Raw genomic sequence first — 16,830 nt, forward strand, 5'->3', positions numbered from 1 at the left:
GGGGAAACGCGGCTCGACGTAACAGCAGCAACTCGAGCACATTGCTGTCCCCTATATGTCAAGAGGACAAATAACACCTTTTCTGTTCAAATTGCCAACTCGCCACAGTGGCGTGTGTGTTGATCAAATTCACCCGCCACTTCAAATATTTACTTGCATTTGGCGGGTGGCGGGTGCTAATTTCCACCCCTGAAAGAAGGGTCAGTGTGGAAGTAAAAGAATAAGATAGGAATTGGTGACTAATTGGAGACTAAAACAGGCCATTTACAATTGAAACCAGATGTTTACATACACTATAAATGGACAACCATTTTTTCATTTTTATTCTTACCATCATCACAACGTAACTCATGCACATATCCAGCACTGTAATCATCATCATCAACATCATACTCTTCGCGGTGCTGGCCCATGCCACGGGAGCCCTTAAAGTCCAAGAAGCTGAGGTGAGCACAGCAGGAAGTGGTCAGGAACTCTGATAGCTTTCCCGTCTGGGTCCTACAGAGGACGTAGAAGGTTACAAACCGAGTGTGGGACACATTTAAGTGACGACAATACAAGGTGATAAAGATAGCTCACAAACAAAGCTTAGGAGCTAAAAACTAAATCTTTTGTTAACTTTTGAATTTCAAAAGGAGACACCTTGCTCCTCCAAAATATCCATCCTGCAACTTCTTCAGTGTTGCCAAGACAGCAGGGTCCAGGTCTGAGTGATCTTCAGCTGAAGCAAAATCAAAGGAAATAGCCGCACACAAAATGAAATTATAAAAAAAATATTTAAAATGATTGTTCAGATCTTTTGAAGTGGAAGTCTGAGGAAAGGTTATGAACATTTAATGTTACTTGTTGTAAACAACCCTTTTAACCACCTCAGTTTGGAGAAACATTAGTTCAGCACAGATTGACAAACTAACAGCTAGTCCATTAAAAGCTAATACCAAAGTGCGTTACTGACATCTTAACACAACTTCAATCTTGAACTTCCATAGTAATTCACGTGAATGCTATTTTATGAACCTTAACACTGCAGTCAATTTTCCATTACATGGTTACTTACATAGAATTCTAGGGTTATTTGCATCTGGTGCAGACTAGGGTGCTACTAACAGAATTATAATAAAACCTCTGCCCAAATACGTGTGTAATATGAAACTGACAACGGTGTAAAGCTGTTATACAGATCTAATTTCTATTTCTCTGAACTGAGATCATTCATCTATAACAAGATACCAATTGTTCATAACTTTTCTATAGAACCCCCTTTCCAAATATCTGAACTCTCTTTGACAGATTAGTTACTGAGGACAAACAGCAACTGCAGAAACCCACTCAGCATGCTCTGTGAAATGGGGAAAGTGACAGTTGGTCGTCCAGTTATCCTCCATCTAGATGAGAGGTAGGCAATTTCAGTCCTCAGCATCTCCACAATCATTTTGTTGTCCAGTGCCAAGTAGAACTGCTGGTGGTCAATGAACTGGAAGGTTTCAGAGGTGAAACAAGAAAATAAGACAGATTTTCAAGGCACACAAAAAAATAATATTAAAAACTGGCCCGTCTCTTAATATTTCACAGTTGGCCTTTTATTAACCTGAGGTGTGAATGCAAAGATGGTGTTTCTGATGATGTAGAACTTTGAAGTTCCCAGGACTCCTATCCTCCTGTAGGGTCGCCCTGTTAGACCGAGCCTCGGGTTACGACCTGAAACAGAGAAAAAAAAAAAAAAAAAAAAGTGACAGAGTAAGTTAAAGTTTGACAAGTCAGGTTCTAATGCAGATATTGGATTACTAAGATTTAAAAAAATAACTCAGAAGGCAGGCTTTCAGCTCTTTACTGCTTTTAGTCTGTTTGAGTGATTCAAATGAGACATTTCTTTCTTTCTCCTGAATAGCATTTTAAATTCTGCTCCAGCTGCTGAAGCGGGCAGTTGCACATAAAGTATGTAACACCACCAATCTGATCGCACATAGTGTCTGAGAAAATATTTGCTAAATCACATTAGAGGATTATAGATGTGAATTGGCTGATGCACATGATAAACTACAGGTCGGTCACAAACTAATCATGCCATCTTAAACTCAATGATGTCATAGACAGGGAACTTTCTGCTACAGCACATTTATCAAAAAAACTAATATTCAAAACAGATTATAAAATGAATCTATTTAAACATGTGATTTGAAGATCTACACTTTTTAAAATTATGTGTATGGCCAAATAGTTTTGCCTACAGCTGCATTCTGTTTATAATAAACGTAGCTGTAACTTTATGCTGCAACAATAGACATTTTGCTTCTCATCCGAGGAGCTTTCTCAGTTCAAAAAGCAAAGAGTCCGAGCTTTTAAAGCTGAGATGTTCTGTAAGCTACAACCCCTATTCCAATGAAGATGTTATATTGTGTGAAACATAAATAAAAACAGAATAAGATTTGCAAATCCTTTTCAACCTTCATTCAGTTGAATACACTTCAAAGACAAGATATTTAATGCTCAACCAAATAAACTTTATTGTTTTTTTTGCAAATATTCACTCATTTTAAATTTGATGCTTGCACCACATTCCAAAAACGCTGGGACAGGAGCATGTCTACCACTGTGTTCCATCACCTTTCCTTTTAACAACACCCAATAAGCGTTTGGGAACTGAGGATACTAATTGTTGAAGCTCTGTAGGTGGAATTCCTTCCCATTCTTGCTTGATGTACAACTTCAGTTGCTCAACAGTCCAGGGTCTCCATTGTCATATTTAGCACACATTATAATGCGTCACCTACTTTCAATGGGAGACAGGTCTGGATTGCAGGCAGGCCAGTCTAGTACCCTCACTCTTTTATTACGAAGCCACTCTGTTGGAACACGGGCAGAATGTGGTTCGGCATTGCCTTGCTGAAATGAGCAGGAACGTCCCTGAAAAAGACGTTGCTTGGATGGCAGCAAATGTTGCTCCAAAACCTGTATGTACCTTTCAGCATTAATGGTGCCTTCACAGATGTTCAAGTTACCCATGCCATGTGCACTAACACACCCCCATACCATCAGAGAGGCTGGCTTTTTAACTTTGCGCTGATAACAATCCGGACAGTCCTTTTCCTCTTTGGCCCGGAGGATACCATATCCATGATTTCTGAAAACGATTTGAAATGTGGACTCCTCAGACTACAGGACACTTTTCCACTTTGCGTCAGTCTATCTAAGATCAGCTCGGGCCCAGAGAAGCCAGCAGTGTTTCTGGGTGTTGTTGATAAATGGCGTTCACTTTGCATGGTAGAGTTTTAACTTGCACTTGTAGGTGTAGAGATGAACTGTGTTTGCTGACAATGGTTTTCTGAAGTGTTCCTGAGCCCATGTGGTAATATCTGTTACAGAATGATGTTGGTTTTTAATGCAGTGCTGCCTGAGGGGTCGAAGGTCACAGGCATTCAATGTTGGTTTTCGGCCTTGTTGCTTACTTGCAGAGATTTGTCCAGATTCTCTGAATCTTTTGATGATATTATGGACTACATATGATGAAATGATGAAATCCTTAAATTCCTTGCAATTGTACATTGATAAGTGTTGTTCTTGAACTGTTGGAGTGTTTGCTCATGCAGTTGTTCACAAAGTGGTGAACCTCACCCCATCTTCGGCTGTGAATGACTGAGCCTTTCAGGGATGCCCCCTTTATACTCAATCATGACACTCACCTGCTTCCAATGAAACTGTTCACCTGTTGAATGCTCCAAACAGGTGTTTTCTGAGCATTCCTCAACTTTCCCAGTCTTTTATTGTCCCCGTCTCAGCATTTTGGAACATGTTGCAGACATCAAATTCAAAATTAGTGAATAATTGAAAAAAAAGAAAAAGTTTATTCGTTTGAACATTAAATATCTTGTCTTTGTAGTTTATTCAATTGAATAACTACAATTGAATTTGCAAATCATTGTATTCTGTTTCAATTTATGTTTTACACAACGTCCCAACTTCATTGGAATTGGGGTTGTAGATTTACATGCAGATTGCCCTCACTCTCGTTAGGGTCTTTGTTTGTCTGAGTCCCAGGTGGGCCCCTCTGGTCACATGAATGAAGGTGTTGATTGGAGTGAAACTGTCTAGGTATCAGGCTTAATGCTTCATTGTAAGTTTTTGAAGGTTGAAATCTAAAGACCTCCTCTGTTTAAAGTTGGTTTCTCTCTTTTGACATAGATGGCTTTATTCACCCCCTCTCAAACCATCTGTCTTCTCGGTCCAAACTATGAACATTTTGATCCTCAAAAAGGGTGTCCCTTATCCTTGAGGTGTAGGTATACTGCTGAGTCTTGTCCTGAAGAACTGGCTCTCCTGTGCTGAGCCATGCACAACACATATTAGCAACACTTCTACAGTCTCATCATATTAAAAGGGATAGTTCAGAACTTTTGAAGTGGCGTTATGAACATTTACCGTTTTACCTGTTGTAAATAGCTGTTTGAACCACGTCAGCTAGCTCTTCTCGAGCTAACAGGGAGTCTAAGTGAAGCCAAAACGTGTATTGCTACCATCTTAAAACAACTCTAGCCTAAAAATATTATAGTAGTTCATGCTATAATTTGATACACCTTATGCCCCTATTAATTTCACATTACATGGTTATTTACAAGTTAGCTCATCAATCTAGTCAGAAATAATTTCCATTTCTTCAAACTGAAGTCATTCAAAGAGCCATCTACAACAAGTAAAATAATAATTGTTCTTAACCATTCCACCCAAACCCACTAAAATATCTCAATTGTTGCTTTAAGGTAAAAGGTGTAGTGTGTAACTGGACAGTACTGACTATATGTAATAGGATTTCAATATGCATATAATTTGAGATAATTTGCTTTAAATAAAAAATAAAAAAAAAATAATAATAAAGGCATTCACCTGACTTTTGTTGTGAATAGGCATTCTATAAATAAACTGAATTTAGTTGAACTGAAAGGAAAGAAAACAGCCAACTTTACATAACAAAAAATTGCTTGATCCAAAGTTTTTTTTACACATGTAAAGTCATGTACCAAGTCTGGCGTAGATGTGACTGAGGACTCTGGATGGCTGCACATGGATGGGATGAATATCAGCCACAGTCTCCACGTTTATCCCATTCTTCATCAGCAGCTCCTTAATCTCCTCCGTCTCAGCCAAAATCGACACTGGTGGGAAAAAATGTAATATTCTGATACAGTGGTGTCCAGTCTTGGTCCTGGGGAGCCACTGTCCTGAACGTTTTAGTCGTTTCTCTGCTCTTCAGCAGGTCTTCAAGTTGTGCAGAAGTCTGTTAATCACTCATTCATTCAAATCAGGTGTGTCAAAGCAGAGAAACACCTAAAACAGGCAGCATAGTGGCCCTCCAAGACCAGGATTGGACACCACTGTTCCAATAAGGCTACTGCTCAGGCTGTAAACTCACCCTGTACAACCACATCAGGCTTGGGGATGGTGGAGAAACGTCTGTTAAGAGGGTCGATCTCCCCTGGAGCAAGAAACCCCTGAAAATTAAAAAAGAAAACAAAATATGTAAAAAATTAAAAACAATTATTTGGTTTGTTTGACATTTACTCAAATATGCATTTTAGGTTAATTAGTAACTCTAAAATTGTCCCTAGATGTCAGTGGGAGCATGAAGGGTTGTCTGTCTTGTTTGTTTCTACGTGGCCCTGTGATAGACACGCGACCTGTCCCCCGCCTCTCGCACAGTCACGACTGGAAATAGGCACCAGCTCCCCGCAACTTGGAAAGGAGAAGCGGGGAAAGAAAATGGATGGATGGATTTTCTGTCCTTGGAATAAACAAACTCACAACCAATTAGAGCAACAATTGTTTTTTGGTCATGAAATGGTGGGTCACCTCAGTTAAGAGTTTTCCAAGAATGTACAAAGACTGTCCCCATTTCAGTGGACATTTGCCCATAGGGATCCTCTCTACTGTATGAGGGCTCACATACTCCTCCTCCACCTATTTAAACATGGAAAAAAGTTTGCAATTGAAAAAAATATATACACACAAAACTGTTTATTGTAGATCTAAGAGCACATTTAAAAGATTCACACTGTTTTCAAGAATAGTTGGACCTTTTCAGAGGGAACACTGTAGAGCTCGGGTAGCAACCTGATCCCATCTTTCTGTTTGATTAGGATCCCGTCCAGAGCCTCCTGATACTCCTGCACCTGGATTATTGTCAACATCAGCAGAAATATACAGACAAAAACAGCTTTATGTAGAATGTTACAACATTAACTGCACTCTTAAAGTTCTACGGGTTTACGCATCAATTTATGCAGTTTTTAAAACAATTCTTTGTTCCTCATAAACTCTTAAAAAGGAGTGAAAACAACCTTAGTTAAACAAGTTCCATTTTACATCATGTCATTATTTAACAAAAGCTGAGCCAAACCAAGCTCATATCATCAGCCTTCTACCAGTATCGGAAGGTGTTTGTGCTGATTTCTTGGTTTTATTTTACTTAAAGTGCAGAAAAATCAAACATTATGCCTAAATGTCTTCACAGTGGTATCAACTATCCATAAAAACTGTCAGAAGTCTTGTATTTTGGCCAACTGTTACTTTGCAAACCAAAGGCTCACTGCCATTTTCAGAGCAGTGATTTTTTTTTCCTGGTGATCCTTCCCAGATCTTAGCTGCAGATGACCAGTTAATCAATACATTTAATTAGGAGCAGTAGGAGCACCTGACTGCTACTTATCAATTCCTGTTAAGACTAAATAGGTGAAAAATAGCATGTATTGTTGTCTTCACTCTCACTGTTTGTACTGCCATAGAAGAAATGAATGGAAAAATGTTCAAGTGTAACTTACCTGTTCATGACTGTTGCTGAATATTCCATCTAGTATGAGGTACGTCCAGAACAAAGGCCACTCACACTCAATATTTTCAAACAGCTTCAGTTCTGCAGACTCATAGTACAACCGATTCGGATCCTTCACAGAGCCAAATCAGAAACATAAAATCACATCAACGTGTGCAAGACTGCATCTTTAAATAGTCCAAAACTTTCTCTTTTGTCTGCTGTTTTGATAAAGGTAAAAGAACTATGCATCTAAAATCAGAAAGTGGTACATTCTATGTAAATGTTATAAATAAATAATTTGATCTATCACTTTATGCTTTTATTGCTGTCATAAATCACTCATGGTCAATATAAATTGGCCTTTTTTAAAATGAAAAGTAATACCAATTCAAGTAAAAAAAATGTAATGTAAAATAAGTGACTGCATAACCCCCCCCTTAAAAGCACTGTCCTAATTCAATTAAGAGAAAGGATTGTTGAAAATTACAAGTCAGCAGATGGATACAAAATGATTTCCAGAGCCCTAAACATCCCCAGGAGTTGTTCAGTTCATGATGAAGAAATGAATTGATTAGGTATGTGACCGTGCAGGAGGAAGAATAGTGAGCTGTGAGCTCTCTGAAGGAGTCACAAGCTTCAGCAGGTGAGACGGGAGAGAAACTCTTCACCAGTTTAAACTTTATTGGAGAGTTGCAAAAAGAAAACTCAGATTATATCTCAACTAGAGTCTTAAGTCTCCAAACCATCTAGACAAACTTTGGTTGCCACAAGGCCTCTGAAAAAAAATTGTTACTCTTCCAAAACCACTGAAATATTGTCCAGTACTGTACACCTTCAAAGCAGTACAGCGTGGCTAAACAGCATGAAGAACTAAAGGGATAAACTATAATCAGATTTTTAAATGACCTATTTCTTAGGAAGAAACCTGTTTCCTATCTAAAACAGGACAATATTTCAGACTTTTTACTTTAGTCCATTTACCAAAAGCCTGATTCAGTGTCAGTTTTCCTGACACTCATCCCACTCAGCTACATCAATACACTGACTGAACATTGCAGTATTTATTCATCATCTTGTTTTTTATTGCAAATAAACTAATTTTCCTCAAACAACCAATAAAAATTCAAGACAAACTAAGTACTGTGTCTGAATACAAGACACAGAAACTCTCCTCTTTTTGAACTGCTTTGATAACAAAAACATAAAAAAGTGACATTTAACTTACTGAAAAAATAATGAGCCTTTCCAGTTTTGAATTACATAAATGAATAATTATACAAGAGTAAGTTAATATTTATATATATATAAAAAGTGGAAGTTTTGTGTGCCTTTTACCTCTTTAGGTGTTTTGTGTCCATCTCTGAGAAACCTGCAGCAGCCGTATCGACCCTAAACACAAACAGTTAAGACTCATTTATCGGTTTCCATGCTTTCTGTTCACAAAGGAATAAGTGTTTTGTTAAAAAAATATTTTCCACAGTCAGTTAAATGAGCAAATAATTACCAACACTTAAAAAAATAGTAAGAATAGTGCTCTTATAATAAGTAGTTCTTTCTTTAAAGCAACCTGATTTAACCAAAAATAAAAATAAATTGAAGAATGAAAAATGCCCAGCACCTTTCATGGCAGAGTATTAAACTAAGATTAATAAATAAAATACTTATGTTGACTAAAAACCTTGAAACTAACATTATGTACATGATACTGCAGAATCAGTCAGTGCTTAGTGTATGTGTTCTGTATGACTGGCAGCTACTACAACTTCTCCTTTTAGTTCAATGTCTATAAAACTGACTGAGTTAAACCTATTTTTGTGTTTGCAAACTTAAATTAGCTATGGCCGCCATCTTGAATTTGGTTGACTCCAAAAGTTAAACTGGCTGTAGTTGTTCATTCAGTGATTACTTTGAGTTTCATTAAAATCCATCCGGTGGTTAATGAGATATTTTACTAACAGATACATAAAAACACAAGCACACAGACAAAAACATTACCATCCACCTTTTGCCTTTGAGTGGCGAGCAATAATGATGATAAAAAAGTAATTATTATATCAATCTATGTAGGTTCAGAGGCTGCCTTTTACCTGCAACTTGGAGATGATCTCCTCCTTGGTCATGTTGACAATGGTTATATCCTCCACAGCAAAGGCGGGGTAGGTGAGGATGGCCAGCACTCCAGCATCCACCTCTTTAGAGATGGATGCTCTGGGTAACATGGATGTCAGGATGGACTAATGACAGAAAGAAAAGAGATGGTTAGAGCTGAAGATGCTGCAGCTTCTTTTAAATGTATGGATGTACATGTATGTGTACGTGTGTGTACCTGACAGTGCTGTATGTCATCAGCTAAAGCATGAACCACAGATCCAGGACCACCTTTTGCTCCAAACAGGTTGAGTTCATCCAGTGCCTCCAGGGCGGCCTGGAAGACACACAGATTCTAATAATTCGGACTAAAAAGAGGTCACCTTTACAGGGTTTTCATGACAGACTAAACTGTGTCATTATTTATTGAACAAAAACCAAGCAAAAACAAAACAGTGTGTAAAAACAAAGTCCACCCTTACAGTTTCCATTAAAATGAAACCAACCAACAATCGACACAATGGTGGACGGTTGAGAACATTTCTGTATAACAAAGTATTCTGGAGTCAAATGAGAGTACATCTGTCTGACAGATCAGTCTAAAAACAACTGGCTGACAAGTACAAAATAAAATGTTGAAAAATGTAAAAATCAAACCTCAATGATACTGAAATGTTGTAGCTGTAATCCAACAAATGCTCACAAACCTAACTGAACTCATCAAATGAGTATAAGATCATACAGAAGACAATACTACATTAAATGAAGGGCATGTTATAGTCAATGAGGGCTAAAGTTAGAAATCCTAATAAATGCATATAATTAACAGAATTGCGAACATCCTGCAGAAGTTCCTTAAATGAACTGTGTGCGTGTTTACTGCAGTGAGGACTTAGAATGCTGTTATTTCTGAGAGGCTGTTCTCAGATGACCACAGAGAACATCATGCCTCCTGTTCAGTTAAGGACATACACAGACAGATGCATAGTAAAAAATAAATAAATAAAAAAACAGGAACTACTTTATGTTAAAGCTTAAAAACGATTTATAATTGATTTTAAGTCTCCCTTTAACTAAAAGGTAAAGATTTATACAGACTGAAATTATACAGAAACAGAACAGTCATGCATTTTTTTTAACTACAAACCCAGCTTGTTGTCTTTTTTCTTCAAGAGACATGTTTTAAAACTTTCATTTCTTCTTTTTTTCTTTAGCCATACTGACACCAAGAAGCCCTGCTGCGACTAAAGTTTCACCACCAAAACAAAAGTGTCACATGTGATCCTGAGTGAGTTCGGAGGGTCCAGGTCGTCTAAATGTCAGGGTAAAGGCCTCAGTAGTGACTGAGCCAGAGATTTTAACTGGAACACCTGTTCTGCTTCAGAGCTCAGAAGCTCAGTTCTTATTCAGGCTGCTCCCAACCCCTATCTTCAATCTTCTAACATAATGACTTGGGTTTTTTTATATAGCGCTTTTTAAAACACAAGTTACAAAACTCTTTACACAAATAACAGCCATAGAAATTGTAAAAGCAACAATATGCAATAAAACAATACAAACGCAAAAGAGGTTGGTCTCTAGATGTGATTTAAAGATTGTGATTGTGACTCTCAGACAAAGACTGTCCCAAATAATCTGGGACATATGACTAATATGCACAGTCCCCTTGTCTTTTCAATTAGGAGCAAGGAACAACTAAAGGACCTTGACCAGAAGATCTCAGGTGGTCTAAAAAAAATGTTTAGAGCTAAAATTTCACCGATGTAAGCAAGAGCCTGTTTGTATATGGCTTAAAAGACAAGAAGTGATCAAAAATGAGTGTAGAGAGGAAAGAAAGACCTAGAGTGATATGAGAGCAAAACGGGGTGTGGGTGCAGTGGGCTTTGAACCAGCTGTTCAAGTCAAGAATCTTTTTGATCTAAACAGGAATAGAGAGAGTGACAATAGTCTAAGTGTGATGACATGAAAACATTAATTTCAGTTTTTAATTTCTAATAATCCCTGAATTTTAAGGTGATTTTGTGTGAAGACCTAAAGAAGAATGTGACCTGAAACTTGATTTAAGGCAAAAATCAGGCCATGTTAACTCTGACCTACATCTCCTTTCTGATATCAGCCAAGATATTGTGGAAATCTGTACCATTTGTGAAATCACCAAGCTTTAAGTGTAAGTATCATTGGCAGAGCACTGAAAAAACAACAAAACTTCTGCATCAGGTGGTCCAAAGAGGAGAAAATAAAACAGGTTCAAGTATAGACCCCTGAGGCACCCAACAGGATAGAGATGCTAAAGAGGAAGCACCATCATGAGTAGCAACATACTGCTTTAGTAATATGGTAAGAAGAACTTTGAAACCAAAACTTTTTTTTTACTGCATGCTTGTGTGTTAACCTTGGCCATGCCAATGGAGCTGGCGTTAATCTCAGTGATGCCCTGGTTGGTTTTATCTCCTCTCTCCCACATCCCATAATCCTGTGGGCAATCAGACGAAAATAAAAACAGAAGAAAGAGAAAATTTACCAGAAGCACTTTAAATTCCTAGCAAATATTATTTCAGTCATTGAGAAGAAAAGAAGAATGGGAAAACAGGTCTTACTGCTACTTTATAAGCAGCCTCAATGTAAAACATAAGATTCTGCACTACGTCCACTTCATCTTGGGTATAGATGATATGTAGACCTGGAATGGAAGAGGACACATGCATACAGGCAGCAATGCTAAAAAAATAAAGTCATTTAGATCACAAAGAGGTTTTCTCAAACCAGATGCTGTCATTTGAGCAAGGAAGAGCAGGAAGAGAGAGGTTGCGTCAACTTGCAGGTGACCCCACTGGTCATCCCCGACAACGGTGGCACACGTCTTGGTGTTGTACTTGGCGTGGAGCGAGTCTGAGGTACTTCGGCTGTATTTAAATTTCTCCACCTTGTCTACCTGTGAAAAGAGTGGAAGACAAAGACGATGGAGAAACTGTTCTATTTGCCTGGATATAAGCCTAAAAACATGGAATTAATCATTTAAAAATCTGAAATCAGTTTATTATTTAGTATTCTAAATTCAAAATAAAATAATCTTATAAAATACAGACTAATGACAAATAAGGGCTGCATTTTATAAAAAGATGTGTTAAGAGAGTTTAACGGAGGTTTTAATCATCAAATGTTACTTCTGCTTTTTGTGCTTTTTCTTCCCCAGAAACAGAAAGAGTGGGTGTGTTTTGTATTTAAACTTACATTATTTGATCAGATCACTCTGGATGCATGTAAGTAAATGTATCAGGCACCCTTCACATTGGATGATGGCCCCACTACAAAAACTCTCCATAACTTACACAACCTGTTAAATTTGGAAAACTCCTCTAGTGTGAGGGTAATCATGATGCTGCTTTTGTATGGCCTTAGTACTTACCAAATAGGTTTTTCCTGTTATTTTCTGCACATTCACCACATTATTTGCTAACCGGACATTTCCAAAATGATTCTACCATATAAACCCATGGTCACACCAAATCTGGGGGCCCTGTTCTGGCATGACCCTCTCAGGATGCAGCTACACACCATGCTAGCACAACTCTACCACCATGTGTGGGTGCGATGGGGTTAATCAGAGGCATGGGGCTTGTGTGGCCAGTCCTTCAGCAATATCTCAATGACCAAGCTATGCCAGTGTGCTGGCACCATGCTCCACCCAGGACCCCGATACGTTGCCACCATGATGATAAATCAATATGACCTTGCTACAGAAGTTTTGTGCACGTCAAAACCTTTTTGCGCAATAAACTCTTCATTATAATGTGATGATGAGTCCACTGAATTTTTAACACACTCTTAAATACCTTGCCACGGCCCTGCAAAGGTTATTATTCTGGCTGATTTTTTTATGTCCTACTAGGGTCATCATCCAGTGTGAAAGGGCAATAAATAAGGTGTGTTACCAATTCTCACCACTACTTTACTGCTTTAAAATCACACTAAATACCTACGCTTTGTTGGACGTCCCCTTTAAAAAACAAAATTTAGGCCTCAATCTTCATTGTGTCCAGAGTGGCACAGAGGTGACAGTTTGCATGAAAAACAGCAGAACAAAGAAAGTCATCTTACCTGCCTCATTATACACTGAAGAAGACCTCTCATCAACTTCACCACACTCTACACAGAGAAAAGAGGAAATGTTAAGGATTCTAAGACCCTGCTTCTTACAGAAAAATATGAGATCCAGCATACAATCTGTATTAAAGGGTACAAAAATAATGTACACAAGGTTTAAAATACAGGATGTAAATAAAAAACTGAAACTATAACTTTGACCACATGGAATACAGACACACACCGACCTGCTCCAGCTCGTAGGCCTTGGCCTTGTCTTCATCCCGATCAGCATTCTTCCTGTAGGCCAGACTGAGGGCCCACACTGACACAATGCTGTAAACATTATCTCTGACCCAGGCATCTGGCTGATCTGTGCTGCCTGGCAGAAGACCTGTCACCGGATCCTGTCAAACACAGAGGTCCAAATGAACCTAAACATAATCACGAGACACTGTGATGTACAGACACTCGCCTACCTTTTACCTTTCTGTGATGAGTGATAGTAAATCCAACTTTCTGTTTAAAACAAACCCAATGATATTTCATACTAAATTTGCTTACAGTACTTTTTCTTCCTCTTACATATAAGGATATAAAATAAAGTTAAATTATAGCTTTTTCTTCCATTTCTTATTTGAACAAGTTGCAAAATAGTTAGCATGCTCAGTCAAAGAAACCTCTATAGATACACTTGTGGAAAACCAGATATACTGTACCTAAATTTAAAAAAAAAATAAAAAAGGCTAAATTTAGAATATCTTTGCTTTGAAAGCATTTATGTTCAGTCTGATTCTGGAACCTTTAAAAATACAAGTTTCAGTCCATTTTAGTCCAAAGATTTGAGATGTGTATGGCCAAAATGTTTAATTTAGACTATGTTTTCAAATTACTCAAATTGTATCAATAAAATATTGGTTTTCATCAACTCATTTTATTTTATTTTTTTGGTTTCCATTATTAGACATTGCTCAAGGACCATATTTGGGCCTTGGGCCATATGTTGCCCATGTGTGGTCTAAAAGGTTCTCAATCTGAAATTTAAAAACAAAGATACTGATGAATAAAACCTTAAACTCAAGGCTTGTTGTGAATGAACCAAAAGCGAACATCATAATGACTACGGCTATCTTCTTTATACTAAAAATGTGAAAAAATACCTTTGAGCGTTTTTAAAAGAAATGAATTTATTCTTTAATAAAATAGAATAGGGGGTGGCACAGCGGAATAGTGGTTAGAGCCGTTGCCTCCCATCAAGAAGGTTGCAGGATGACTTCCCGACCTGGGGCCTTTCTGGGTGGAGTTTGCATGTTCTCCCTCACGTGGGTTTACTCCAGGTACTGTGGTTTCCTCCCACACACCAAAACACACATGTTAGGTTAACTGGTAACTCTTAAATTGTCCCAAGGTGTGAATGAGAGTGTGAATGGTTGTTTGTCTCCGTGTCCCTGTGATGGACTTGGCCTGTCCAGGGTGACCCCCACCTCTTGCAGAGTAAGTGCTGGAGATAGGCACTTCCTGCGACCCAGAAAGGAGAAGTGGAGAAAGAAAATGTATGGATGGATGGAAAATAAAATAGGGAATAAGGTCTGAAAACACTAATGCTTCTCTATTGCCCATTTTCATTTTTTCATATTTATCCAGACCTGGAAAACACTAAAATCAAACTACATGCTTTTTCAATTCTGTGTAGGAACTCTGTACAGGCCACAGTGCTGCTTCCCTTAAAAATATTGCAACACACTGTGGCTTTTGTCTCTACTTGAACTCACAAAAAAGAATCAACAACTTATTATTATGTGTAGCTGTTACATCATCTTTGTTGTGTCAGTATCACAAACCATTGTGGAGCTCTTTTGTGTACATTTAACCTGCAAAAACTTGGATCTGAATGTAATCAGCCGGTCACAGACATTGGCAAATAGTAAGCAGTGCGTGGTTACTTCTTCATTTTGTCTCATTTCGTTCTCCATGAAGTACAGCAACAAACCAACAGCTGTTGCAGGGTTTCCCCCAGAAAAGAGCCTAAGCTCGGTGGTAGGTGGCTGTTCGCCGGCCGATCGCCGGCCGATCGCTGACCGACCGTGATTTAGTTAAAAAAAAAAGATTAAAGTTGACAGGAAAGTTGAAAATATGGCTATTTATTACGTGATATTGTAAGATATTTGTGGCAAATGTTTGCACAACTACAGTTTTACAAAAAGGCACTTTTGAAATACTTTTTTAAACAAAAATACAATTAAAATACAAATTGTTTGCATCTAATTTGAATCCTAATTTAAGTTACATTTACAAATAAATTAAATTAACATAAATGAAAAAGTGCAAACAAAGCACCAACATGTCTAATGTCAAGGCCAATGAATAACAACAGAGAACTGAAAAACAGACAGATGCTGTACTGTACTGTGCTTTTTGTGGCACATGCTGCATGTTGGATCACTACATGTAACAACAAAACAAAAAATATCTAATGCTCAATTTAATAGCATAATTTTACTGGTAAACAAGGATAATAATTTCACTAAGTACAAAACATGCTTACCATATTCGGTCTTGTAAAGCCACCTGCTGAATTTTATCTCAATTAACCATTTTTGGTAAAACCCGCTCGTTCCATGTTTATTGCTGCGGCTCCAGTGACCTGCTAACTTCAGGTGGCTGAAGGAGGCTCGGCCTCAGGGCTCATTAGAGTCATGCGGGGCTTCGTGAACAGCACGCGGACCTGAGCGTGTGGTGGAGGCGTTTACACTTGGCGCTTACGTCGGTGCAGTATTCTCCAAAAAGACAGGGGGCAGTACGCTACGTAACCAGTGGAAATACAGCACCAAAATCGTCCATTTTGAATGGAGCGCGGCGTGCGTGGTCCACGCAAAAATAGAAAAGATGCATGACCACCACATGGGGCCTTCGCGCAGGGACGGGGACAGTGCGATTGCATCACTGTTGGCGTGCACACCCTCGCGCGGTGAGGAAGATAAAGGTAGCGTTTATGGGGGAGCGGGTGGAAAAAAAACGTGTATAAAAAAAATGATGCATTTATAATAAACAAGCGGAGCTTAGCCTGACGGCCTGCCAGGCTTATAGTACACTAGGGGAAACCCTGTGTTGTCATTGTCAGTTCATCTGCAGATTATTTTTAATCACATATTTACGCTATGCAATAAGGAAAAACACACAAAACCATTTCCAAGCAACAAAAACATCATTTAAAAAGGTTGCGTTTTGTAACAATTTTATCAATAAGCATATCCTTGACCACTAAAAAGGAAAGAATACAAGGCTGACTGAAAATTAAAGGCACTATCTCACTGGGCTACAAATGCTGGACGGGTTGGAGACACCTGCCACAAAACTGAGATGCTCACAACAACTTGGTTTATTTTGAAAAAAAAAAAAATTGTTGCACACATTTTTTGAACATATTTAAAATTAAATCAACAAGACTGATCTTTTACAACTCACACAAGGAAATTGAAAACATTTGAACATTATAAAAATTTGAGAATACACTTCACCCACAAGTTCCCTGCAGTTGGCTTATGCAGCCAACTGAGCCTGACTAGAGCCAAAAAAATAAATAAATTACAATAAAATTGAGACAATAAAGACACATTCTGCCTAATTACAACAAAAGATTACAAAATCAAGTCATTTGCAGGAATGTCACGCAAATGTCGCAATTTCTTTGCAGTTATGTATGAATGTATGGAACACTGGACCAGCTCTATACCCTCAGCAGGGTCCTTGAGGGTGCATGGGAGTTCGCCCAACCAGTCTACATGTGTTTTGTGGACTTGGAGAAGGCGTTCGACCGTGTCCCTCGGGGAATCTTGTGGGGGGGGCTCCGGGAGTAT

At 38.3% G+C, this 16,830-nt stretch overlaps 1 protein-coding gene across 10 annotated transcripts in view; it reads right to left on the bottom strand.

Moving 5' to 3' along the window:
* phka1a (phosphorylase kinase, alpha 1a (muscle)) overlaps nt 1–16,830 on the bottom strand; it is a 50,501-nt gene that overhangs the window by 27,512 nt on the left and 6,159 nt on the right. For all 10 annotated transcript variants that reach the window (XR_003038427.2, XR_005233393.1, XR_003038426.2 and 7 more), the window contains exons 2-18: nt 13,222–13,380; nt 12,989–13,036; nt 11,654–11,822; nt 11,488–11,570; nt 11,283–11,363; nt 9,129–9,227; nt 8,890–9,036; nt 8,138–8,191; nt 6,810–6,932; nt 6,066–6,161; nt 5,842–5,949; nt 5,405–5,483; nt 5,013–5,147; nt 1,589–1,698; nt 1,330–1,474; nt 643–721; nt 332–498 (exon numbers count right to left, since the gene is read on the bottom strand). Coding sequence is in view for 4 of the 10 variants with exons in the window: in XM_017440249.3 (XP_017295738.1) it covers nt 332–498; nt 643–721; nt 1,330–1,474; nt 1,589–1,698; nt 5,013–5,147; nt 5,405–5,483; nt 5,842–5,949; nt 6,066–6,161; nt 6,810–6,932; nt 8,138–8,191; nt 8,890–9,036; nt 9,129–9,227; nt 11,283–11,363; nt 11,488–11,570; nt 11,654–11,822; nt 12,989–13,036; nt 13,222–13,380 (1,882 nt within the window). In the remaining 6 variants the exon portion in view is untranslated. The remainder of the gene's footprint in view (nt 1–331; nt 499–642; nt 722–1,329; nt 1,475–1,588; nt 1,699–5,012; nt 5,148–5,404; nt 5,484–5,841; nt 5,950–6,065; nt 6,162–6,809; nt 6,933–8,137; nt 8,192–8,889; nt 9,037–9,128; nt 9,228–11,282; nt 11,364–11,487; nt 11,571–11,653; nt 11,823–12,988; nt 13,037–13,221; nt 13,381–16,830) is intronic.

This window comes from Kryptolebias marmoratus, linkage group LG7 (genome assembly GCF_001649575.2).
Source record: "Kryptolebias marmoratus isolate JLee-2015 linkage group LG7, ASM164957v2, whole genome shotgun sequence".
NCBI lineage: Eukaryota > Metazoa > Chordata > Actinopteri > Cyprinodontiformes > Rivulidae > Kryptolebias > Kryptolebias marmoratus.